Source organism: Protobothrops mucrosquamatus, unplaced genomic scaffold, assembly GCF_001527695.2.
Source record: "Protobothrops mucrosquamatus isolate PMUCROS unplaced genomic scaffold, P.Mucros_1.0 scaffold1146, whole genome shotgun sequence".
Classification (NCBI taxonomy): domain Eukaryota; kingdom Metazoa; phylum Chordata; class Lepidosauria; order Squamata; family Viperidae; genus Protobothrops; species Protobothrops mucrosquamatus.
Window position 1 is genome coordinate 543,818 of NW_015387362.1, and position 25,132 is coordinate 568,949.

Consider the following 25,132-nt stretch of genomic DNA (forward strand, 5'->3'; position numbering starts at 1 on the left):
ATTAACTTTGCTATTACAAAGATCCAGCTTGGCTTGGGTTACCACTTCTCTGCTCTTAATTGGGCATTGTGCAGCGATTACAGCCAAGTGGCTTGCGTTATCAAAACCAGGTGTGCGATCTTTCCCGCTACTGAGACCTTTTAGGACAGAGTAGCAGGTAAGAGATGCCAACGAGGAAGTTTATTTTGGACAATTTCCTGGTACTGGTGAGATGCTCAAGATTCATCTCAAGACAACGTTCATTTTTCAGTATTAAAAGGCAACGGGGAAAATTCGCACAGGTTGAGGGAACACCCAACCCTGCTTAAGAGGAATAGGTCTTAGGTCAGTGATGGCGAACCTTTTAGAGACCGAGTGCCCAAACTGCAACCCAAAACCCACTTATGCATCGTCGGGTGCCGGGTGGGTGTGGCTGCGGTGGTAACGGCAGACTAGGTGGGACTAAAAAGTTCAATCAATCAATTCCAACTTTGCAAGATTTTTGTTTTTCCTGCGAGAAATTGAAATTGACTGATTGAACCTTTTTTTTTTTTTTGCACACGGCGGCGGAGGCCTAAAGTGAAAAGGTTTTATAAAGCCCAGCTGAAGGCCTAGGACGACGGCGCGCGTGCCCACAAAGAAGGCTCTGAGTGCCGCCTCTGGCACCCGTGCCATAAGTTCGCCACCACTGTTTTAGGTTATCCATGCTATTTGCCCATATGTGCATTACTGCAACCAAAAACGCTGTGCTGATGAGAACCACAGGGGGAAACGCTTCTGTAAGCCACGTACAGTCACAAGGGCAACTTTCCCCCCTATGGCCTGCTGGGCAGGGGTCTCCAACCTTGGCAACTTTAAGACTTGTGGATTTCAACTCCTAGAATTGTGGCTGAGGAATTCTGGGAGTTGAAGTCCACAAAGTTGCCAAGGTTGGAGACGTCTGCCTTGGGTCCTGGAGAAACCCTTTGATATGCTGAGTAAGCTAGGTTGAAGCAACTTCTGTGGCTTCCTTGAGTTGATCCCCAATTGCATGGGCCGATTGGGCTGAAAGCAACGCCTTCCCCTGCCTGCCTTTTGTCAAATCTGTGAAGACCAAAAGAAGACTAATGTTTTAACGGAGTGAAGTTCTCATCATCTGGCCGAGGTTTCTTCTACAGCAGTCCCTTAATATTTACATTTTAAAAATAGCCAGGACATTGTAAATTCGACTTGATTAGCCCTGTTTGGATTCTTAAGAATGCAAAGGGTCTGGGCAGGGTGTGTTAAAAATGGCACCTCTGCAGCTGAGACTGCTCTGGCATTGCTTAAATCAGGGGTCACCAACCTTGGCAACTTTTAAGACTGGTGGACTTCAACGTCCAGAATTCCGCAGCCAGTTGAAGTCCACCAATCTTAAAGTTGCCAAGGTTGGAGACCTCTGGCTTAAATCGTTAGAACTGCTGTCATATTGCTCTGGCTTGGAATTTGGCGATCTTTGTAGAGTAGACACTTCTAAAGAATAGGCAGGAAACAAAAGAGTTAAAGGCTGCTCTAAACGGGAGCCCCACAAAAGGTTTTTACTACAATTCCCTTCCCCTTTGATTCGGCTGGTGAGAAGGGCATTATCAAAGGCGCCGACTGGAAGTAGCTTAGGCTACCTACGAGAAAGCTGGAAGCATGGATCGGTCCCATTTCCTCGACCAACTTTTCTGTTGCCTTTGACTTAATTTCCCTTCCACCCGTCCCTGTTTGCAAAGCAGAGCAAAATTCAACCCAGTCCCTCGGAAGGACGTGCTCATTCCTTCCCCCCACCCCCCAGCCCAGATAGGCTCGACACCAGCGTGTAGGGCAGGGGTGTCAAACTGCCATGAGGAAACCACGCCCACCCCATAGCCAGCAATGGGGAAAAAGTTCCGATAGCAAGTTTGACACCTCTGGTGTAGAGAGAAAGGAGGCTGAATTTTGACCAAGGAAAGTTAGAACAATTAACCAGTGGAACAACCTGCCTCCAGAAGCGGTGAATGCTCCAACACTGGAAGTTTTTGAGAAGAGACTGGACAGCCATTTGTCTGAAATGGTATAGGGTTTCCTGCCTGAGCAGGGGGTTGGACTAGATGACCTCCAAGGTCCCTTCCAACTTTATCATCATCATCATCATTATTATTATTATTATTATTATTATTATTAAAGAACACCCGTTTCCCCGGGGTCAGGATAAAGCTACAGAAGGCTGCTCTTCACCAGGGGGGATCCCAGCCCACCCCCCGCCTTCCGAATCGCCGTGTAGCCATGGAAGGCCACGCTCTCCAACCAAACTTTGTGTGCAAGACCACACCCTTCCTAAAAATGAAGACACAGGAGACGGGGGGCCCTGATGCAGGTTTTTCTGTACAGAAGTGTTTTTGACACCAAAGCATTGTTCAAGAATAAAACAAAATCGGAGAAAAGGGGTGGAACCAGCAGCCAGAATAAACACCCAAAGGCTGATGCCTCGACATGAGAAAGAGGAAGGGAGGGGAAAAACAGAATGATTTTGCTTATTAGGGAGGAGGGGGGGGTCGAAGAGGCAGCCTCCCTGGAAAAGAGGAGGGGGGGTGGGGGAGAGAGAAGCAGAAGGAAATGCAGCTTCTCCAGTTGGGAGGGTGGGACGAGGTGAACCGCAACACAAAAAGAATGAAAAAGCACCCAAACACCCCATCTCAGTTACAGGGGAGAGAGCCAGTAAAATGGATTGTCCAGTCCTTGGTTAGCACCTGTACATTAAAACTGTACCATCTATGCCCCTTTCCTGCCCCCCCCAGTTGGGCTGCTCCTCCACGGCCTGGCTGAAGATGACGGCCTGGCTACCTGAACCACCGATGGAACCAAGGGAAGAGTTTAAAAAAAAAAAAATACAACGGAGAGAAAAGCTAGCCCAGAATACTGAAACTCCTTTGGCTCCATACCAATTCAGTCCCTGTCCGTCTCTCCAAAACAGCAAAGACGAGAGAATCTTCTGGGAAAGGGCAGGGGGGGGCGGAAGCCAAAGAGGAAATCATTTCTCCCGCCCAACAGAAACCGAATGTCCCTCCAAATGAAAGAAGGAATGCTGTGGGGCACCCCATCCTTCCCTCCTCGCATTTCATGAAATCCAGGTTAGGGGAGGGAAGCAGTAGTCTGGTCCAGCCGGGATGGGGTGGCTACCGGAGGGGACCCCCCCCCCCCCGCTCTCTTGCAACTCACTCTTCCCAAGAATCACAGTGATACAGACCTAGCAGAAGTTCCTCCCCCCCGGCCCCCACTCAAAGGAACACCACAAATTAAATACTAATTAAATAAATACCCTGGAAGAACTTGGGACAGGGTCTAGTGAGGAGGGGGGGAAGAGATGGGTTCCACTTCAAAACCACCAAGGCCTGCAGGAAGGGGAAGGGGCAGCAAACTTCAAGTCCGGGAGGAGGGCGAGAGAGGAGTCAGCTCCTGGCCCTCTCCCCCCCCCCCAAAATGGGAGGAGAGCAACCAGCCGCCACAAGTCAATAGAAGGGCTGTGTCCCGTCCCCCCCCCCGGTTTGGCCTGGAGAAGGCCGCCTCATTGGTCCATTATTGCCTCGCGGTGCAGTCTGACGGTGTCGGGAGACGGTGGAGGGGCTTCTCCGGCTGGCCTGTCGGACCCCCGTCAGCTGCTCCAGGCTTCGAACGCCACTTCGGAGCCCAGCAACCGGACCAGCTCCGGCTGGTAGCGCACCAGCTCCACCGTCTCTACGGCGCCCGGAGCCGCGGAGGGACACACCACGTGTTCCTGGGTTTCTTCGGGAGCCAGGACCTGGCTGAGCGAGATCTGGTGCTGGAACTCCGCTCGGGGCAGAGTCGTCACCTCAAAGTGCGGGAAGCGGGCTTGAAAGATGCGGGAGGAGAATTTCAGGCGCTTGAGGACATCCGAGAAGAGGAACCAGTTGCAGGGCCTGGCGAGGAGACAAAAGGGACATGGCGGTCAGCGGGCGGGTGGGGAGGGGGGAACTGTGAGGTCTGGCTCCGCCATTGGCTTCCAGAGTCTTCTCCAATATTTCTGACAGGAAAAAAGCTTCCTCCTCTCTCCTTGGCGGGAGTTGCGATTCGGATCCACTTTCAAAGGGGCAAAGAATAATGCCCCCTTCGTTTACAGAAGGAGTCCTCAAACCTGGCCACTTTAAGACTTGTGGACTTCAACTCCCAGAATTCCCCTCAAACTTGGCCACTTTAAGACTTGTGGACTTCAGCTCCCAGAATTCCCCTCAAACTTGCCCACTTTAAGACTTGTGGACTTCAGCTCCCAATATTCCCCTCAAACTTGGCCAACTTTAAGATTTGTGGACTTCAACTCCCAGAATTCCCCTCAAACTTGGCCACTTTAAGACTTGTGGACTTCAACTCCCAGAATTCCCCTCAAACTTGGCCACTTTAAGACTTTTGGACTTCAACTCCCAGAATTCCCCTCAAACTTGGCCACTTTAAGACTTTTGGACTTCAACTCCCAGAATTCCCCAGCCAGCTGGGAGTTGAAGTCCACAAGTCTTAAAGTGGCCAAGTTTGAGGACCCCTTCGTTTACCGCCAGTCCTTGACTTACGACCACAACTGAGCCTAATTATTTCTATTGCTAAGCAAGGCAGCGGTTAAGTCAGCGTTGCCTCATTTTTCTCACCACAGCTGTTAAGCACTGCGGTTGTTTTAAGTTAGTAACAGGGTTGTTACGTGCCTCTGGCTTCCCCATTGACTTTACTCGGCAGAAGGTCGCAAAAGGAGACCACGTGAAGCCCCGGGGTCACTCCAAACGTCTGAATTTTGATCGGGTGACCCCTGGGATGTGCAACCCTCGTGTGACAAATGATCATCCGTCCCTTTTTAGCACCACTCTAATTTCTTAAATGAAGTCAAGGACTACCTGTGTTTCTAGTGCTCACCGTGCAAATCCTTTCATCAGAGAACGATGGGACTTTGATCCCTGCCTTGTTAGACCCCCCCCCCGCAGCCCACCCTCTTGTCTCCCATCTCTGAGGCTGCCATTGCAGACAGCAAATGTTTAGAGAAATCTCGCCATTTCTGTTCCTTCATCCTTCAGCTGCCAAGCTCCCTCTGAGAAGACACGGAGGCTTGTTGCCTTCAAAACTGCACCTGTTGGGGGAGGTGAGCCCACCTCTCCCCAGCTTTGGCTTGGCTTTCTTCTTAATTGAGATGCCAGCTGGAAGATTCGGGAAGTTAAACGCATCTGGCAGGCTAAGCTAAAGGAATGGGGTGGGTGGGTGGGTGTCCAAGGTTCAAAATACGCGTGCAGGTTGCGGTTAAGGCCGTAAGACTCGGAGCTTGGATCTGGCTGCGGATTCACCCTCCCTGCCTCAATCCCCCAAGCCCCGCTAAAGTCCTTCGGGAATCGCTGTACCGCTTTCCCTCAGGATGTAGAATGGGCCTCCCTCACCCACCCCCCTCAATAAATGCCACTCTTTTGTGTCAGGTTTTTGCCAGCCTGTCATTTGCCACAGCAGGTTGTCCCTCTCAGAGCAGCTGGCAAGCCCCCCGCCGGCTCTGCCCAAGCTCAGAATTCGGGGAGGGGGAGAGAAACGGGTCTCGAATATGGGACCTTCCCCAAAGATGCTCTCCCCTTTGTTTCCGGAGTGTCGCGGCTCCAGCGTCAAACCAGCGGAGCGTGCGTCTCCACATTCTTGCCCGAGACTTACCCTTGGGAGACAGAAACCTGCAGGTTGTAGCAGGGGAGCAGCGGCTTCTCCGAGAACTCAAACATTAAGTGGTCCGCGTCCCGCTCCTCCTCGTCCTGATCAGAGCCCCCAGGAGGGTCGAGCAAAAGGTCGCAGCTGAGCTCCTCTTTCGTCTCTGAAAAAGACCCGGACAGGGAGGGAAGATGAAGAGAGGGAGATGCTGCTGGCCCCCGTCTGCAGATGTCCTCGGTCTGCGTGCCGGGCCCATTACAACTATTAGCGGCTGCAGCAGAAGCGCCACGGCGGAGAAGGCAGAAGCAGACGGGCGAGATCGGCAAGAGCCGTGGCAGGAGGTTGGGGCCCCAAATTACAGGCTCACGTTGCTTTGAAGCTGGCTTAAAAGAAAAGCAACTCATTCCCTAATTTTTCCGCCTGCAGGGTGGACAAGCAACATCCCCCCCCTTTTTTTCCCCTGCGGTGGTGGTGGGGGGGATTTGAGGAATAGTCTCCTATTTGACTAGCAAAACTAGTAACAACATCTGTAAATGAAAAAATAAAAACCGCTCAACAAACTGAAGGAAGAGAAATTTTTGCACAGGTGCCCCATCTGTGTTTCTGCAGGACAGCGAAGTCTCCATGCAGAAGACAGAGGAAGGAAAGGAGAGGAGAGGAGAGGAAAAGGAAAAAGAAAAGAAGGAAGCCGTGGAAGGAAAGGGGAGAACGCCATCTTTGCTGCGATTATTAAGCCATCCAACCTTCCTCTCTTCTCGCTCAAGGATAAGAGGAAATTGACACAGACCACAACTATTTGTGTTACCCACAGGGTAAAGTAGGCAGGGGCAAGTTCTACTCACCTAGTACTGAGCTGCTGTAAAAATCCCAGGCAGTTTGGGGATCCTCATCAAGTCGTCCCTGTAGATCCAAGAGGTAATCTACAAGAAAGACCATATAGGAAGAAGCAAACTGAGGTGGATTCTCTAATCAGGCTGGAATGATAAATCCAGCACAATTTTGCAAGTTGGTTTCTTGCTGGATTTTATGTTTCTTGCTCAAGAAGCTTTCCTGCAAAACCCACCGCGCAGACTTTGCATTCAAACCCATCTCAGGCCTTCTTCGGAGAGAAAAACAACAACACGTCCTAGCTAATTCAGAGTCCAACTGTTCATCTCTTAGAAATCAGTAGCCCTCCCCACAAAATTGAAATAGATTTTCCATTTCAACACAGTCTCTGGGTGCTTTCTCCATCCCGATGGAGGATGAATGGATGTGGACGGAGGGTGGATAAATAAACGGCTAAAAAAACGACGGTTTCGCTTTTAGGAGGAAGTAACTCACCAGTCAGGAAGCTTTTCATCACCTCGCTGTTGGCTAGCTTCAAGGCCGTCTGCCCCGAATAGGTGGCCAGGGTCGGGTCAGCACCGTAGGAGAGGAGCAGCCACAAAATCTTCAGGTTGTCATTTGCGACTGCGTCGTGTACCGGCCTGGGGGCAGGGGAAAACTTTTAAATAAATTTCATGGCCTCCGCTCCTTAGAACAGGTCAAACATTTTGCAGACCTCCTTCTTTTGTAGCCCAAGTATCGGAGTATCATTAGCAACTTGGTTCCCTCTGGCTAACATTTTTACACTGTGAAAGAAATTCGCATTCTGAATATTCTTGGTTTTCGTTCTCCTTTGGCAAAACTCCTTTCTAAACATTGCTCTAACTCGGAGCTCTCCAAATTTGGCAACTTTTAAGACTGGTGGACTTCAGCTCCCATAATTCCTCAGCCAGCATGAGGAATTCTGGGAGTTGAAGTCCACAAGTCTTAGTTGTCAAGAGGGGAGACCCCTGCTCTGACTGGAGAAAGGGGGCGTGATTCTGTCCTTGATAACTGAGCAATTGCTGAATTCCTAAGAAATACTGGGCTGCGGGGATGTTTATTTATTTATTTGTTAAATTTATTTGCCGCCTATCTCACCGTGAGGTTAGTCTAGACGGTTTGCGATAATAAAAAGGAAGAGCAACAAAGATGATTAGCGGACTGGAGGCTAAAGCATATAAGGAACGGTTGCTGGAATTGGGTGTGTCTAGTTTAATGAAGAGAAGAACGAGGGGGGACATGATAGCAGTGTTCCAATATCTCAGGGGCTGCCACAAAGAAGAGGGAGTCAAGCTATTCTCCAAGGCGCCTGAAGGCAGGACAAGAAGCAACGGATGAAAACCAACCAAGGAGAGAAGCAACCTAGAACTAAGGAGAAACTTCCTGACAGTTAGAACAATTAACCAGTGGAACAACCTGCCTCCAGAAGCTGTGAATGCTCCAACACTGGAAGTTTTTAAGAAGAGACTGGACAGCCATTTGTCCGAAATGGTATAGGGTTTCCTGCCTGAGCAGGGGGGTTGGATAGATGACCTCCAAGGTCCCTTCCAACTTTACTACTACTACTATTATTATTATTATTATTATTATTATTATTATTATTATTATTATTATTATTATTATTATTATCATTATCATTATCATTATCATTATTACTATTATTATTATTATAAAAGCGAAGGGAGTGTAAACAGAAGTAAAATAATAGGACAATGAATTGCGATTGGGAGAAAAATAGGTGTTGCACACAGATTCAACGCAGGGCTTAGAAATCAGAATTCAAGCAGCCGTGTCCATCTGTTGAGGGACGGGGAGAACAATAGCTAGTTAGGAAGAACAGTTACACAAATTGCTCTCCTTCTACACATAAGGAGGTGACGTGCGTGGATCGTGGCCTGATCTGAGGCTTGCTGGGAAACGCTTTCTCATTCATCATCTCCAGAGTCGGAGGAACCAGGACTACACCACTTCTAAACACACGTCGAAAAGTTTGTGTTATAAAGGAAAGAAAGAAAAAAATATCCAGCAAGTGGTTCTCCCAGCTCAAGTCTAAGCAGGGGCAATTCAGCAGAAATTGTTCACACGCCTGGGGATGAAATAATTCCGAAGCGGATTTATTCGGCTCCCATCTACGGCCTGCGGTTCCTTAAAAGAATTCAAAGCAGCGTCTCTATCCTTGCGTCAACAAGGCCTTTCAGCAATCTTCAGGACCGGCTGGGGACTTGAACTTGCGTCTTCTCAAGCCAAGGTCTGATCTCGCAAACATTGTGCCGTTGTAGGAGATGACCAGGCTGAGCCCGAGGGAGGGGTCAAGCACATCATCGGTCTCGAATGACCTCCACGCACCCACAAGAGATCTAAGTCCAGGCCCTCCCCCCTTGAATTCCTTTGACTCTGATTTACCGCCAGTTTGCCTGGACTGTTAGTGGTTCGGATTCTTACAGAGAGCGTTAGCATGCAATAAACCTTTATATTCATCTGAACTGCCCGGATTCCTGATTTCCTGCGCTTGACGGCCACATGGGTTCTCGAGAGTTGGGTCAGTACAACGGATTAGACGTGGATAATGTTCGCTCTCAGATTACCAAATGCTCCCAGGGGTCTGGAGACAAACTAAAACCTCCCAACGGCCCACGTTCAATGTGCTTAACCAGGGTGGGCCCTACAGATCCAAAGGTGGCCATCGAAGATCTCAGGCGCCCTCCGACGAATGAAAACCCAGGAGGATCCCAACTTGCCTGGTGCCATCTTGTGCACTGCAGTTCACGTTCGCGCCGTGCTCCAGCAAGATCTGCAGGATGTCGACCCAGCCCCGGGCGCAGGCCTCGTGCAGAGCGGTGTAGCCGGCGTTGTCCCGGTGGTTGACGTCGTTGTTCGGCTTCCGCAGGCAGTACATCACCACGTCCTGGAAATGGAAGACCCGCCATTTGAACAGCTAAACTCAAGACCTACTGGGTGAGAATTTCCACGGCCCAGCTAGATTATTATTATTATTTATTATTATTATTTATTGAATTTATATACCGCCCTATCTCCCTTACGGGACTCAGGGCGGTGAACAGGCGATAATAAAAACCACGATAAATATACACAAGTTTCTGTTCTAAAATTAAATTAAATAACAGGCCTGCTCTAAAAGTACCCCATACAAAACCCCCACTAAAACATAATCAAACTACGCCAGGCCGGCCGCACGGAATAGATGGGCCTTCAGGGCTCGGCGAAAAAGGCGCAGGTCCGNTGTACATAGGTCGGGGGGTAGGTCATTCCAGAGGGCAGGAGCTGCCACAGAGAAGGCTCTCCCCCTGGGGGTCGCCAGCCGGCATTGTCTGGCCGACGGCACCCTAAGGAGGCCCTCTCTGTGGGAGCGGGCTGGTCGAAGGGAGGTGTTTGGTAGGAGGCGGTCTTGCAAATACCTAGGTCCATTGCCACGGAGCGCTTTAAAGGTTGTTACTAACACCTTGAAGCGCACCCGGAAGGCCACAGGCAGCCAGTGCAGCTCGCGCAGGAGAGGTGTTACATGGGAGCATCTAGAGGCCCCCAAAATCCCCCGCGCGGCCGCATTCTGAACTAGCTGGAGCCTCCAGGTGCACCTCAAGGGGAGCCCCATGTAGAGAGCGTTGCAATAGATGTATGGCTATCAAGTGAATTGCACCCGATTTTATGAGGGTTTTTTTTTGCCACAGCTGTTAAGCAAATCGCTGCAGTTGTTAAGTGAATCTGTGGCTGTTAAACGAATCCAGCTTCCCGCATAGACTTTACTTGTCAGAAGCTGGCTGGGAAAGTTGCAAATGGCCTCAGGATGCTACGCCTGCCATAAATACACGCTGGTTGCAAAAGCACCCAAATTTGATCACGGGACCAGTAGGAACATTGAAAATGGTCGTTAAGTGGGAGGAGCAGTTGTCACGTCAAACGGTCGTGAAAATGGTTATAAGTTGAGGACTACTTGTAAATACTGCTCCTCCACCTTGTTGGCTTCCATCTCCCCATAGTGCCCACCTTGTAACCAAGCCGGGCCGCTCTCTGCAGCAACGTTTCTCCAGCGTTTTTGTTCACGATCAGACGTCGAGCTTCGGGGGGCACGGGTGGACTTGCGGGGGTCTCGGGGGTCTTCTCCACGTTGTGCTGCCGAGCTTTGCCAAAGGGGCTGTGTTCCCGGGACTTCTTTGGAGAGCGGGACTTGGCCTGGGCACGGGAAGACATGGAATTTGGTTGGAGCAGAGAAGTCAAAAGAGGCCTGTTTTCACTAGAGGAAAAAGAGCAGGATGTTGCCTTGTGTGCCCCACAATCCCTTCTGAATAGTAACAGGCGGAATAAATTATGAACCTGAAATAAATGTATGCCAATGTTTGCACTCAAGGCTGCTTGTCCTCCTTGCAGTGCCTTGCTAAGTGGTCATTACGTTTCAGAGAACCAATTTCCATGTGCAAATAACAACTTTAGTAACATTCTTAATTGCTCTGATATATATTTCTTCTTTCTTTCTTTCTTTCTTTCCTTTCTTTCTTTCTTTCTTTCTGTCTCTTTCTGTTCTTTTCCTTCTTTCTTTTTTCTTTCTGTCTCTTTGTCTTTCTTTTCTTTCTTCTTTCTTTCTTTGTCTTTCTGTCTTTTCTTTCTGTCTCTTTCTTTCTGTTTTTCTTTCTTTCTTTCTTTGTCTTTCTTTCTTTCTTTGTCTCTCTCTTTTCTTTCTTTCTTTTTTCTTTCTTTCTTTCTGTCTTTCTTTCCTTTCTTTCTGTCTTTCTTTCCTTTCTTTCTTTCTGTCTTTCTTTTCTTTCTTTTTCTTTCTTTCTTTCTTTCCTTTCTTTCTTTCTTTCTGTCTCTTTCTGTTCTTTTCCTTCTTTCTTTTTTCTTTCTGTCTCTTTGTCTTTCTTTTCTTTCTTCTTTCTTTCTTTGTCTTTCTGTCTTTTCTTTCTGTCTCTTTCTTTCTGTTTTTCTTTGTCTTTCTTTCTTTGTCTTTCTTTCTTTCTTTGTCTCTCTTTTTCTCTTTTCTTTCTTTCTTTTTTCTTTCTTTCTTTCTGTCTTTCTTTCCTTTCTTTCTGTCTTTCTTTCCTTTCTTTCTTTCTGTCTTTCTTTTCTTTTTCTTTCTTTCTTTCTCTTTCTTTCTTTTTTTCTTTCTTTCTTTCTTTCTTTCTTTCTTTTTCTTCTTTGCCACCTTTATTATTTTTACAAATAATCAAGGCAGCAAACATATCCAGCACGCCTTCCTCCTCCTATGTTCCCACAACCACAATCCCGTGGCAGGCTGGGCTAAGAGAGAGAGAGAGACTGGCCCAAAGTCACCCAGCTGGCTAAGGTGGGACTAGAACTCACGGTCTCCCACTTCCTAGCCTGATGCTTTAATCACTACTAGACCAAACTGGCTCTCTTTTGGAATGGTTTTTATTCTGTATTTATAGGGTATAAAGTAACCTGAAGTCTTTGGAAGAATAGCCAGATAGAAACATAGCAAATGAATAAATACAGCCTTCAAACGACATCAATTCCCCAATTTGGTCCCTCTGACCGCCCCATTCCCAACACCCCTCTTTACCCCAAAGGTGCTTTTTCAAAAGGCAATTGGACTTCCTTTGTTTTTCCTTGAAGACGTTTCGCTTCTCACGCAAGGAGCTTCTCCGGTTCTGAAGCTTTTCAAGTCAGAACTGAAGAAGCTTCTTGGATGAGAAGCGAAACGTCTTTAAGCGAAAACCAAGGAAGCCCAGATGCCTTTTGAAAAAGCACCTTTGGGACAACGGTGACCTGGATGACGGAGGATCTCCAGAGACGCCTCTCCTTACCTTCCCCTCTTCGCAAATGCCTGACAGGTGTTTGGTTTTGCACTTGCGTTTCCCGGAAGGCTTCTCCAGCCCTTCTTGCATGGGACCCACGCCGGAGTGATCCAGGAGGAACCCATTCTGGAAGTCCAGGTGGCCTTGGAGGGACGGGGAGAGCCTGCTCCTCAGACAGAGCTCAGTGCCCAGAGTTGAGCTTTTGTGCTTTCTGTACCGGAAGTCTACAGGCAGACCACAGAGAGAGAGAGAAAGAGAGAGAAAGGTTAGAGGTACCCTCAAAAAAAAGATCCTGCCCCCCCCCAAAAAAAAATTGTCTCATAAAGAGAGAGGAGGGTCAGGAAAAAGAAGGGAGCAGCAGTAACAACCAAAGACCAGTCTGCCTTTTTTTGAAAATTTGCTCCTTGGGCTCATCGGCTGACTGGTATAGCTGCCCGCTTTGGGCGTGAAATAAATCCTAATCTTTGGAAGAACCCTGACCGTGTGCTGTGATCTATAGACACGCTGAAAGCATCTCTCAAGTCCCTGGATATCGACACCATTTCTTGGGAATTTTTGGCGCATGATCGTCCGACATGGCATACCCTGGTTTACCAGGGTTGCCAGACATATGAACACAGGAGGACAATCTTGGCACAAGAGAAGCGAGCACTCCGTAAAGCCAGAGCTGCAAATGCTGAAGCAATAGTGTCCACTTTTCTCTGTTCAGTATGTGGCAGAACATTCCGTGCTAACATCGGTCTTATCAGCCATCTACGGACACACCGTTGATGGTCCATAATCCATAAGATGTCAAGGTCCTCATCGAAATTGATGGACGAACAACAACAATATGTATAAATAGTAGTTGAATTATAGCAGTGATGGCAAACCTTTTAGAGACCGAGTGCCCAAACTGCAACCCAAAACCCACTTATGCAGTGTCGGGTGCCGGGTGGGTGTGGCCCATTGGGTGGGTGTGGCCCATTGGGTGGGCGTGGCTGCGGTGGTAACGGCAGACGGGGTGGGACTAAAAAGTTCAATCAATCAATTCCAACTTTGCAAGATCTTTTTTTTTCCGTGAGAAGTTGAAATTGATTGATTGAACCATTATTATTTTTTTTGCACACGGCGGCGGAGGCCTAAAGCGAAAAGGTTTTATAAAACCCAGCTGAAGGCCTAGGACTGGGGCGACGGTGCGCGTGCCCACAGAGAGGGCTCTGAGTGCCGCCTCTGGCACCCGTGCCATAGGTTCGCCACCACTGAATTATAGCATACATGTAGGTCAAGGGCTAAATTTCAGACTTCTACGTCTGCATTCACCGACCACCAGGGGGAAAAAAGGAATGGGGTTCCAAAGCAAAGGATTCTGGGAAAACAGGGACGCTCCCTCCAAGTAAAGGCCCAGGAGCAAAGGATTCTGGGGGGGGGGGGGAAAAGGAACTTCCGCTTTCTTACTAAAGCACCCTGCAAAAATAAGAGAGGAGGAAAAACTACAGCCCAGAAGTTCCTCGAGGACTTTTTGAGAATCAGGATCAGAATCAGAATGCTTAATTTTGGCCCAGTGGGATTGACACACAAGGAATTTGTCTCCGGCGCGGAAGATGAAGAAGATGGACGTCACCCCATCCATTTTCCGTCTTCCTAGCTTGCACCCTCCATGGATCCCCGTTTCCCCACTCCCTCCCCCCCCACCGAATCCCCGCAGTGCTTCCTCTCCGTCTCCCCCGCTGCAGCCTTTTCTGCCTGCAGCTGTCGCGGAATTTGTGTGGGAAAAGCCTGCCCCCTGGTGGCTCTTGCAACCGGGAGGCTGCGGGCTTCTATTTTCGGACTGAGCGCAAGCAGCAGAGCCGGGCCCAGTTTCTGCAGAAGCCCGACGTGGGTTGCCTGAGCCAATCTGTAAACGCCGCCCTCTCCCTCCTGCCCAGGATCCTCACGGTTTGAAAAGAAGAGTAAGAATAGCAACGCCACAAGGGAGAGAGAGAGAGAGAGAGAGAGAGTTAGGGAAAAAAACGGGGACTCTTTTTCAACTTTCTAAAAGCCCTGGTGCCGCCGCTGCCGCTTTTCAATGGCAGGAAGGAGGTCGACACAGGATGAAATGTTCCAGCGTGGAGGGGGGGAGGGAAGGAGGGAAGGAGGAGGGGGCTACCCTCAATCCTCGGTGGCTGCTGAGGCAGATCGACCTCCAGAGAGAGGCTCTGCAGAGGGAGCTGGGGTGGGCATCTCTGGGGCGCTGAGGCCCGAGGGCGTGTTGCAATCTCCTGCACAGCTTAGCCAATTCAGGAAATGGATGGTTTTGTTCTCAAGCTGGCCAAGAGGATCTCCTTTGTGCGGCTGCTTGCGCCTCCCCGGCGAGCAGCCAGCTACGAGCCGCCCACCGTCCCTTGCTCGGTCCTCTTGTTCCGACTGGCCAGCCTGACCAGGGGCTGGAAGACCGGGGACGATGGGAGCTGCAATCCAGCACAGATAGGCAAACGAGAGCGGCCGTCTCCACACACACACCCCAGGCCCACCCCTTCACCTGCTTTGGATTTCCGTCTCTTATGGCGGCAGCAGCTCAAGTGTTCTCCTTTGTCCCTTTCGATCAGATATTCTCCGCTTTGGTACTTCCAGCTTTTCTGCCGCCTCCTTTTCTTCCTCTTGACGTGGCTGCTCTCCTCTTCGGCTTCCTTGCGGCTCCACAGCTGCCTGCTGGCCTCTCCTTGCCAGAGCAGTCCCTGATTCTTACTGGGGTGAAAGACGCCCCTTTCCGACCGAGAGTGCTCTTTGCAGCTGGAGTGAGGCGAGAGGCGGTGGGACTTCCGTAGCCGGTGATGCTTCGGGGGAAACTCCTCGTCTTCGTCGTTCGCCTCCTCCAGCAGCGGCACGATCTCCTGCCCGGCTCCGTCACACTCTCCTAGCATGCTGGTGGAAGAGCCCCCCATGCTCCCTGCAAGGGGTTGGGGGGAAGGAAAGACTCCTGTCAAACTGGAAGCACACACACACTACACCAAAAGGATCTGAGCTTCATCTCTGCTCCACTCTGGGGCGGCTTTATTTGACTAACAGCGTTGTTGGTGCTCTCTGAGCTTAGCTGTTTCCTTGCAGACGTTTCATTACCCAACTAGGTAACATTATCAGTGCTAGAAGGGAATGAGGTTTGCAGAGAGGAGGAGGAGGAGGAGGAGGAGGAGGAGGACGATGACTGTGGGGTCCTTGGTGCTCTCTGAGCTTACTTGTTTCCTTGGAGACATTTCATTACCCAACTAGGTAACATCATCAGTGTTAGAAGGGAGAGGGGTTTGCTTTCTCTTTATACACAAGTGACTTGTCCTGCCAGTGTACAACCCCCCTGCCCTTAACACAGATGTTGTTACCTACTTGGATCATGAAATGTCTGCAAAGAAACAACCAGGCTCAGAGAGCACCAAGGACCCCACAGTCCTCCTCCTCCTTCATAAACCCCACCCCCTTATAGGACGGATGAAGTTCTCTAGTTGGGTCATGAAGCCTCTGCAAGAAAACAGCCAAGCTCACGGTTCAACCTTGAGCTACGAATATTCTCTTCTTTTGGTACCATCATGCTTCCCAAATGCACAAACTGGCTAAAATCTTAGGGGGGGGGGGGAAGACAACGTACGGTTCTTTTGAACTCCAACCTATGGAAGGATGTACAATTCAAAAGCCGGCATGCTCCAGTTAAGAATGAAAGACCCTCAAATCAAGTTACTTCTCTGGCTTGCACATCATCCTCAACTGTAATGACGTTTTGCTTGGTTTTGACTATAAGTGTGTTGTAGGGACATAACCCCTGCGGTTTGTAAAGTGTGAACACAACTACTGCAGTTTCTCCATGCTTAAGCAAACCATGGTTTAGTGCAACCTTAAATCCCATGACTGGCTGTTTTGTTTGGTAGCTTTGCGAGGGGACCAAACGAGGCCCTACGTCTGTGGAGATTCTCCATCATGCAGGTTGTCCCAAAGGTGCTTTTTCCAACTGAAATTTCTTGGTTTGTTTTTTTTTTCTTTTCATCCAAGAAGCAAAAGAAGAACTGAAGAAGCTTCTTGGATGAGAAGCGAAACGTTACGCCTGCCACCAACCCCCAAGTCAGGCGGGCTGCATCCTAATCCTGCCCTTCTCCCCCTCCTCCACAATCGGGCCAGGCTCTCTTGACCCTTGACCCAGGCCTCTCCTGGGTCAGCCACCCACCTGACTGGCTGCGTGTCCGGCTGCTCAGCACGACGGGGATGAAGTCTCTAAAATTGTTCTTGGCTTTCTTCTCCACGTAAGCTGGAGGAATAAAAATATAAATAAATATAAACAAAAGCGCAAGAGGTCTCAGGAAACAGCCGCTGGAGAGGGGCTTCGTTTGGGCACCTGGAAAGTTCGATTATTCTCTGCCCCGTTCAAAACCCCCAGGAAGAGCTTCTTGGGGTGCCCCAAAGGGATCCTTCTACCAATCTCCTGGAGAAGCTGACTAGATCTTCCGAGGGGCTCCTGGGATGACGGGACAGGCCTGGATAGGGGATGCAACGGCCACCAGCCAGCTTTGAGACCCCCATACCTTCCTCGTAGCTGTGCCCCCGGTGGCCCGGGGACAACTTCCGGCGTTTGCGCTTGGCACGGAGATTCCCCCGTTCCTTCCTGCAGCCCAGCCGGCCCTCCTCCGCCATCTCATGGAGGTGACCGTGATGCTTCCGCCACTGTGGGTGCAACAGAAGAGACCAGACGGGTGTGAGCCGCTCGGTGCTTTGAAATCGCTTTGAATTCTTTTGCACCCCGGGACGTTCTTTCGCTACCTCGGCTTACGACCAAAATGTCTGTTGCTAAGTGAGACAGCGAGTTTCCCCTCCGTTTACCATCTTTCTCGCCACAGTTTTGTTAAATGAGCACTGTGTCCATTTTTCATTTAAGAAAAAAAAACGGTGCCAAATTTCCAAAAACTTCCGTTTCCTTTCTGGCCCTGCCACTGTTTTCCCCACCCCCCCCAGCAAGAACACCCCCCCAGTCCATCCTGCAGGCCCCCAACCCCACTGCTTCTGACTCCCCATCCGAGAGGGGGTCCCGGCTCTCTTCTTCCGCCCAGCTATGCCACCCACCTTGCGGCTGTGCTGGTTCTGGCTGCTCGTCTTGCAGGGAGCCCCCAGTTCTTCTCCCCCGCGGCTCTTCGGCTTCTTGTGGGCTGGCCGATCCGGCCCGTCGTGGTGCCGCTTGGATTTGCACGGGAAGCCCCCCTCGACCTTGATGTGGGCCACCCCCTTGAGCTTGGCTTTCGGAGGGTCCCTCAGGGTGGCCCCCGCGTGCAGGCAAGTGGCCGAGGCAAAGGGGGGCTCGGGCTCCACCCGCTCCTTCTTGATCCGGCTGAGGTCCACCTGATGCCCGGGGCAGGGGGGCATCTCGACACTCAGCGGGTTGCGGGAAGCGTCTCCTCGCCGCTCTCGGCACTGGTTCTCGGCCGGGGAGGCCGACTCTGCGGTGACCCGGAGGCTTGCCTGGCTGGCTAAGGGCAGGCCGTGGGGCAGATGGGCAGTCAAAAATGGACTCTTAGCTTTGGAGTCCCCGGAGTGCTTGTGGGCACAACCCTCCGGGAGAGCTTCGGGTGGGGGGAGAGCGCTCTCGGCGGCCGAGTCCGTCTCTCGTCGCTCAAGGCCCTTTGAGCCCTTCGCCTCGGGTGGGCTGGTCTGGAGAGCTGGCGAGACGCACAAAGGGCTTTCGGTGCTGGGCAGGGCTGCCTTACAGCCCTTGCCCTGGGAGGGGGCTTCGGGGGGCTTCTGGACCACCGGGGTAGCTTCTGCCAGCTGCCCAGCAGGGAACACAGCTGGTTCGCTGGGGCCAGGGGTCTTAGAGGGCCCGACTGGATTAGGGGGCAGCTGTGCCGTCGCCGAGATGCCAATAGAAAGCAGGGTGCCCGGATGGTAATGGGACCACCCGATGGGCAGGAGTTGGGGGCTGGCAGGCTTCCCGTTGACCGAACACCGAGAGTAAAGGTTCGCTTGGCTGGGATTCCAGAGTGAGAGTTCTTTGGAAGGGCGTAACGGAGCAGCCAGAGTGCGCCTCGCGGGGTCGGCTTGCCCCTCTGCCCCACTTTTTTTCCCACAAGGTAGCCCAGCGCTCCGGGGCTCTCCCTGATCGATAATGCAGATGGGCTCCTGCTTTGGAAGATGGCGGGGGTCCCTGTTGCTTAAGTCGGCCCCGGAATCCTTGCTCAACAAGACCGACGCTGGCACCGGGTTGGCCACCCCCATGTAGGTGCCCGGGATGGTGCCAATGAAGGCCGTGGGGTTCTTCACCCACGTGCTCTGCTCTCCGTTGCGCAGGAGCTCGGGGAAGATGACAAAGGGCGAGGCGGCGGCCTGGGCCACTCGCTGGCTCTTCGAGAAGACCGGCGTGAGCAGAGCTTTGCCGCTGGGGTGCACCGGGGTCAGCACGGGCATCGGGGGCGTCTTGCGCTGGCTCGGCGGAGGCAGCTTCTGGCGGTTCGACTTGGAGGACAGATCCAGAGGCATCTCGCTGCATTCCGGGGAGGAGACCATCTCACGCTCCAGCTGCGGGGGGGACTTCAGCGGGGAGATGGAGGCCAGGACCCCCGCAGCGAGCCGTTCGGGGACTCGGGGCAGCACAGTGGCAGGACCTGAGAGGGGGACAGCGCTGGCACAGGAGGCTGCCAAGGCAGGGGTGCTGGGGGCCAGTTCCGGGCCGTTGGCCGGAGGGCCCGAGCCCGGCGTGGCAGGGGTGCTACTGTTTTCTCCGGAAGATGGAGGGCAGCTTAACTGAGCGGCCTCCACGCAGGTGGCTGCTTTGGGGTCAGCAGCCAAGGGTCTGCTCACAGAGAAAGCATACGGGTAGGGGTGAAGACCGGGCAGGCAAGGGTCTTGTGGGAAGGAGGATAAGACCGGGAGGGCAAGGGCGGGCGAGACCCCCAGCGTGTTGGAAAGAGGAGGAAGGTAAACCAGGGGCTGGCTGGGGGTGAGGACGGTGGCTCCTGGGGGCAGGGAGAGGGACATTTTTTGCATAGGAGGGGCCTGGGAGGCCGAAAAACAGACGCTCTTCAGGGTGTAGGTGGTGGGAGCCGGGGCCACCGTACTGCAGCTACTGCTGCTCGTAGCAGTTATGGGGTTGACGGAGGCACCGGCCGCTGGGAGACCCTTCTCTTTTCCCATCTGTTCACTCTCCAGAGCTTTGGGGCAAAACGGGGTCACCTCCGTGGCCTCTCCAGCAGACGGACACGGGCAGTCCAGGCTGCGGTGGCTGCTGCTGCCGTCCAGCTGGGGCGGTTCTGGCTCTTGAAGCTTGCCAGTCTTGGCATCGCTGCCCTTCAAGGCCTGCTGAGCACCGTCTGGCTCGTGAGCCTGCTCCCGGAGTTGGGGGCCGGGTTCTTCCTCCACGGTGCCCTCCGGTTCAAACCCTTCGGCGCCCCCACCGCTTCCCGAAACTGCTGTGATCTCCACCTGGAAAGGGGGAGAGAGGAGAGAGGATCAGGACCGTGGCAGTTCAGCCCGCTTCACACGGAGGAGGGCACAGGGCATTCCCTGGGCGTTCTGACCCTCCTTCCCTCTTTTCCTCCCCGACCCACCGTCTCACCTTGGAAAAGCTGTTGCAGAACTCAGGCGAACCCAGGTGCTGGGAACTGCTGGTGTCAGATTCTTCATCAGAAAGCGGGCCTCTCCTACAGTGGGGAAAAAAAGAGAAACCTGGAAAAATTATCCAGAGCTGCGGGGCTGAAGTCAGTGATCTGACGGGCATAGTCTGTCTGTGGCCAAAGTCGCATCCAGGGCCACAAGCTGCCTCCAGAAGCGGTGAATGTTCCAACACTGGAAGTTTTTAAGAAGAGACTGGACAGCCATTTGTCCGAAATGGTATAGGGTTTCCTGCCTGAGCAGGGAGTTGGACTCGATGACCTCCAAGGTCCCTTCCAACTTTATTATTATTATTATTATAACTGCCTTATCTTAAAAGGGGAACAAGTCGGGAAGAAATAGTCTCTGGCTGATAGAAGAGAATCTTTGTAGCTCAGGGTTGAAATGAGGGGTCCTTGGTGGTCTCCGAGCTGGGTGGCTTTCTTGCAGGTGTTTCACGACCCAAGTAGGGAACATCATCAGTGCTAGAAGGGAGTGGGCTTTGTGGAGAGGAGGAGGAGGAGGAGGAGGAGGAGGAGGAGGAGGAGGAGGAGGAGGAGGAGGAAGAAGAGGAGACTGTGGGATCCTTGGTGCTCTGAGCTTGCAGATGTTTCGTTACCCAAATAGGGAACATCATCAGTGCTAGAAGGGAATATGATTTATAGAATGGAGGAGGAGGAGGAGGGAGGGAGGAGGAGGAGGAGGAGACTGTGGGGTCCTTGGTGCTGTCTGAGCTTGCAGATGTCTTGTTACCCAAATAGGGAACATCATCAGTGTTAGAAGGGAATATGATTTATAGAATGGAGGAGGAGGAAGGAGGGGGGAGGAAGGAGGGAGGAGGAGAAGGAGGAGGAGACAGAGACTGTGGGGTCCATGGTGTTCTCTGAGGTTGCAGATGTTTTGTTATGCAACTAGGTAACATCATCAGTGCACTGGTTTGGTATTGAAACCTAGTTGGGTAATGAAAGGTCTGCAAGAAAACCACCAAGGAGAGCACCTAGGACCCCACCTAGGACCCCACAGTCGTCCTCCTCCTTCTCCTCCTCCCTTTTATATTAAACCATTCTGAAAGGTGTGCCAGATTGGGAACGGCTACAGATTGGGGAAGACCGTTTCAAAGTCGTTTCAGCCAGCCTGAGCTTTATGTTGCTTGTAAAACGGGTCATAAAATAAAGAAGCGTATTCCTCAAAAGCTTGCCGCACCCTGGAGAGAGGGCCAGGCGATGCTTTAAACAGACGGCAAAAACTTCCTTTTTTTGCCTCCGTAAAAAGTGACCGGCAAAACACCTTCCACAAAATCTGGCGCTTCGGCAGCCTTCACAACGGCCACTTGGGGTTTCCCATGTTTTAGATCCAATTTTAGAAATGCTATTTTGTCAGGGCGCACAGACGCTGGAAAGGCAGGGACGCTCACGCATTTTTTGAAGAGTGGAATATTAAACATCGCTTTAAACCACGATGGTTCTCATGGGGGGGGAGACATCAAAGGGGGGGTGGGGGGGGCTTAGTTCAAATCCTGACTCAGCCAGGCCGCTCAAGCTTCGCCTGCATCACAGGGCTGTCGTTAGAGTAAGGGAAACGGAAGAGAAACAGAGCACTAATAATCCTCAACTTACAACAGTCCACTTAGTGACCGTCTGAAGTTACAACGTCAATGAAAAAAGTGACTTAAGAGCATTTTTCACCCTTAATGACTGTTGCAGCATCTCCATGGTCATGTAATTAATATTCAGCCGCTTGGCATCTGACTCACATTTATGACGGTCGCAGTGTCCCAGGTTCAGGTGATCCCCCTTTTACAACCTTCTGACAAGCAAAGTCAATGGGGAAGCCAGATTCACTTAACAACTGGGTTACTAATGTAACAATTGCAGTGATTTACTGAACAACTGGGGCAAGGACGGTCATAAAACGGGGCAAAGCTCACTTAACAACAACAATTTTGGGCTCAGTTGTGGTCATAAGTTGAGGACTACCGTACCGGGATATTTTTTTTTCCAATTTACATTATGTGTGTGTGTATGTGTATGTGTATGTGTGTGCGCACCTACACACCTTCATGGGCCTGTTGGTTCTGCCTTCCCACACAGCCTGAAAATTAATTGCCCACCAGTTTTGAAAAGCTTCTGCTTTGAGAAGGCAAATGCGCACACACACACAAACACACACAAACACATACAAACAAACCAAACCCCCAAATATTTAGCAAGCAACTTGACAGTATTTGGCATCTCCCGAACGGGACAACTTGATGCGGCCATCTTCAACGTGGCCAACAATTCAATTTCATTATTTAAAATAAAAATCATTTTAATTTGGGTCAATCGCGTTTCATCCTGTCCCTCCTTCTGCATCCTTTCTTTAATGGGTGGGAGTCTATTCCCCCCCCCATTTCTTTGATATCAGCCTAACTCTTGTCCCGGGGCGAGTTGCCGCAGACCCTGGGACCCCGGTTCACAGATGAATTCAGCGGGAAGGAGAGAGGATGCAACGTGGTGGCTGAGATCTACAGCGAGGCCGGCCTCCCTCTCCTCATCTCATCTCATCCCCCCCAGTGCTTTGCAGAACGCCTGCCCCACCTTTCTTCGTTGAGGCTGCACGTGTGAAGCCGCTCGGCGCCCGTCCAGTTATGCACCCCGCTGTAGAGAGGTGCCGCAGAGATCATGACAGCCGCTCCGCACCAAGCACGTCCGGTTCAGTCAGGGGCTCCGCCTGGAACAGCAAAATAAACACACACCGTTTTGTCGGGCTCCGATTCCAGCCTTGTTGTTGCTGCTGCTGGATCGGCAGTTCCCAAAGCAAAGAGAAGCAAGCGCATTTGCAACACCCGCCAGCTAGACTGAGACGCTGCTCTGTATCCAGAGGAGGCTGGAAGCAAAACAGTGAACTGCCCGGGGAAGAAATATAAACACGGGGAAGTCCTCGGCTTACAGCCGTTCGTTTAGCCACCGTTCAAAGTTACAGCGGCACTGAAAAACGCGACTTAGGACCGTTCTTCCCAGGGACGACCGTGGCAGCGTCCCCGGCATCGCGTGATCAAAATTCAGACGCTTGGCGGCTGGCTCGTATTTATGACCGTTGCTGTGTGTCTCAAGGTCGCGTGATCCGCTTTTGCGACCTTCGGACAAGGCAGACTCACTTAACGACCAGGTTATTAAGAACTTCTGCGATTCACTTCACAACTGTGGCAAGAAAGGTGGTTAAAAACTCACTTAAATGAGTTCTCACTTAAGAACAGAAACGTGGGGCTCCATTGTGGTCATTAAGCCAAAACACTGAAGGGATCCCGGCTCCTCCAATGCTAAAACGGGCCCTGGGAAATCAGTAACTGCATTTGGACCGCACATTCTTGAACTGAAATTCGCACTAGGGAAGAAACTACCCGAGCCGCTGGAGATCTGAGCTGTTGCAAGATCTGAGCTGTCAAATCTGCAACTCGGAGCAGCTCTGGGAACCGATTAAAGCCACTTGCTTCTCCCAAGGCGGAGAGCTGGCGCTGCTTCAAGACTCACAAGGAATTCAGAGCCAGGGACATCCGGTGTGGCTTCACATGTACTTCTTTTTCCCTGCCTGGGAATAACCAGCGTGGAGGGTTTTAACATGTCCGGAGAGCGCCAGGCTGGGAAATGCTAAAAGACGGTTTACGGATGTCAGCTTAGAGCTAAGGGGACAGAGGCTAGGATAAGTGGGATGATTTTGCTACATTCACTCTGGCCTGCGTACAAAATAAAAAATAAACGACAAAGAGAGCATCAGGTATGTTTCCTTCACTAGTTCAGAGCAGACGTATTGTTATAATAAATAAAAGAATGAAGGAGAACCAGTCTTATTTTACTGACTTGTAATATCAGACCCAAGGAAATGCATCTAAGCGGTGCCTTTGGGCCAGCTGTTCCTTTAGCCCAGGGGTCTCTCCAAACTTGGCAAACTTTTAAGACTTGTGGACTTCAATTCCCAGAATTCCTCAGCCAGCTTCAAACTGCCATGTTTGGAGACCCCCGTTTTAGCCCAACTGACCTTACAGGAGAATCTTCTGTGAAGACAGAGGGATAGAATCAAAATCACGTGAAGTATTAATACCACTTTACAAGGCCTTGGTAAGGCCACACTTGGAATACTGCATCCAGTTTTGGTCACCACGATGTAAAAAAGATGCTGAGATTCTAGAAAGAGTACAGAGAAGAGCAACAAAGATGATTAGGGGACTGGAGGCCAAAGCATATGAAGAATGGTTGCTGGAATTGGGTATATCTAGTTTAATGAAAAGAAGGACAAGGGGGGACATGATAGCAGTGTTCCAATATCTCAGGGGCTGCCACAAAGAAGAGGGAGTCAAGCTATTCTCCAAGGCGCCTGAAGGCAGGACAAGAAGCAACGGATGGAAACTAATCAAGGAGAGAAGCAACCTAGAACTAAGGAGAACCTTCCTGACGGTTAGAACAATTAACCAGTGGAACAACCTGCCTCCAGAAGCGGTGAATGCTCCAACACTGGAAGTTTTTAAGAAGAGACTGGACAGCCATTTGTCCGAAATGGTATAGGGTTTCCTGCCTGAGCGGGGGGTTGGACTAGATGACCTCCAAGGTCCCTTCCAACTTTATTATTATTATTATTATTAAGCACCTCTCCTGAGCCCTCCTTCTACCCCCCAGGAGATCGGTGTGTCAAGACCACAAAACCTCAAAAACAGAAATAAAATAGGGAAGGCAGACCTTCCCTCTGACGCATGATCCGGTCTTTTCTCAAGGCCCCGTGGGAAGGCAAGGTCGTACGACAAGGAAAGCCAGGGGTGTGAGGGGAACAGCATCAGATGAAGGTAGCCCAGGGATGGAAGAAGAGCAGCACAGCTCCAACCCCAGCAGAACCCAACCCACAGCCTGGAGAGGGGTGGGGGGGCAGCAAAAGGCGGGGGGATCCCTGGCAGACCCCCTCCAAAAAAAGAGGCTAGAAGCAGAAGAGGGAAGCTGCCTCACCAGCTGCACGAAGACACGTTGGGGTTAGCAAGGCATGCACCAAAAAGGGACATGGTACAGCAGCACATTCTTCTTCCTTTTCTCCCAGGGAAGATGTGGGGAACGCGCCAGACAGAAGCATTCCCAGGAAGCTGCGAAAAAAGAAGCGCAGAAGCCCTCCCAAGCTGAGCAGAATCCAAACATCTGAAAGGGGGCGGGCCGTGGCGGGAGGGAAGAACACACACGCGCACAGCCCAGCGTGCACATGGGTGCACAAAGCTATGGCATCACAAGGGCATGTTTTTAAGAAGACTGGGGAGGGGGGGAGTTTCCTGGGAAGCGGGCAGCAGG

At 51.3% G+C, this 25,132-nt stretch overlaps 1 protein-coding gene across 1 annotated transcript; it reads right to left on the reverse strand.

Annotated features, from left to right (window-relative positions):
- Positions 1–3,613: 3,613 nt before the first annotated feature.
- Positions 3,614–22,494, reverse strand: BCORL1 (BCL6 corepressor like 1). The gene is made up of 13 exons (XM_015820608.1): positions 22,409–22,494; positions 19,795–19,879; positions 17,313–19,661; positions 16,778–16,916; positions 16,423–16,503; positions 14,755–15,162; positions 12,264–12,478; positions 10,489–10,674; positions 9,225–9,391; positions 6,961–7,106; positions 6,480–6,557; positions 5,647–5,800; positions 3,614–3,899 (listed from the first exon to the last, which is right to left on the reverse strand). The coding sequence occupies exons 1-13, from the start codon at positions 22,492–22,494 to the stop codon at positions 3,614–3,616; spliced, it is 4,380 nt and encodes a 1,459-aa protein (XP_015676094.1).
- Between the last annotated feature and the right edge of the window lie 2,638 nt (positions 22,495–25,132).

Bases quoted from the DNA above. Each gene is read 5' to 3' on its own strand.
- BCORL1 (XM_015820608.1), bottom strand. From the start codon at position 22,494: ATGATCTCTGCGGCACCTCTCTACAGCGGGGTGCATAACTGGACGGGC. The intron at 12,479-14,754 runs GTGAAGGGGTGG...GTCTGCCTGTAG, and splicing joins GAGACGGAAATCCAAAGCAG to ACTTCCGGTACAGAAAGCAC. The intron at 7,107-9,224 runs GCAAGTTGGGAT...CCCTGCCCCCAG, and splicing joins AGTGCACAAGATGGCACCAG to GCCGGTACACGACGCAGTCG.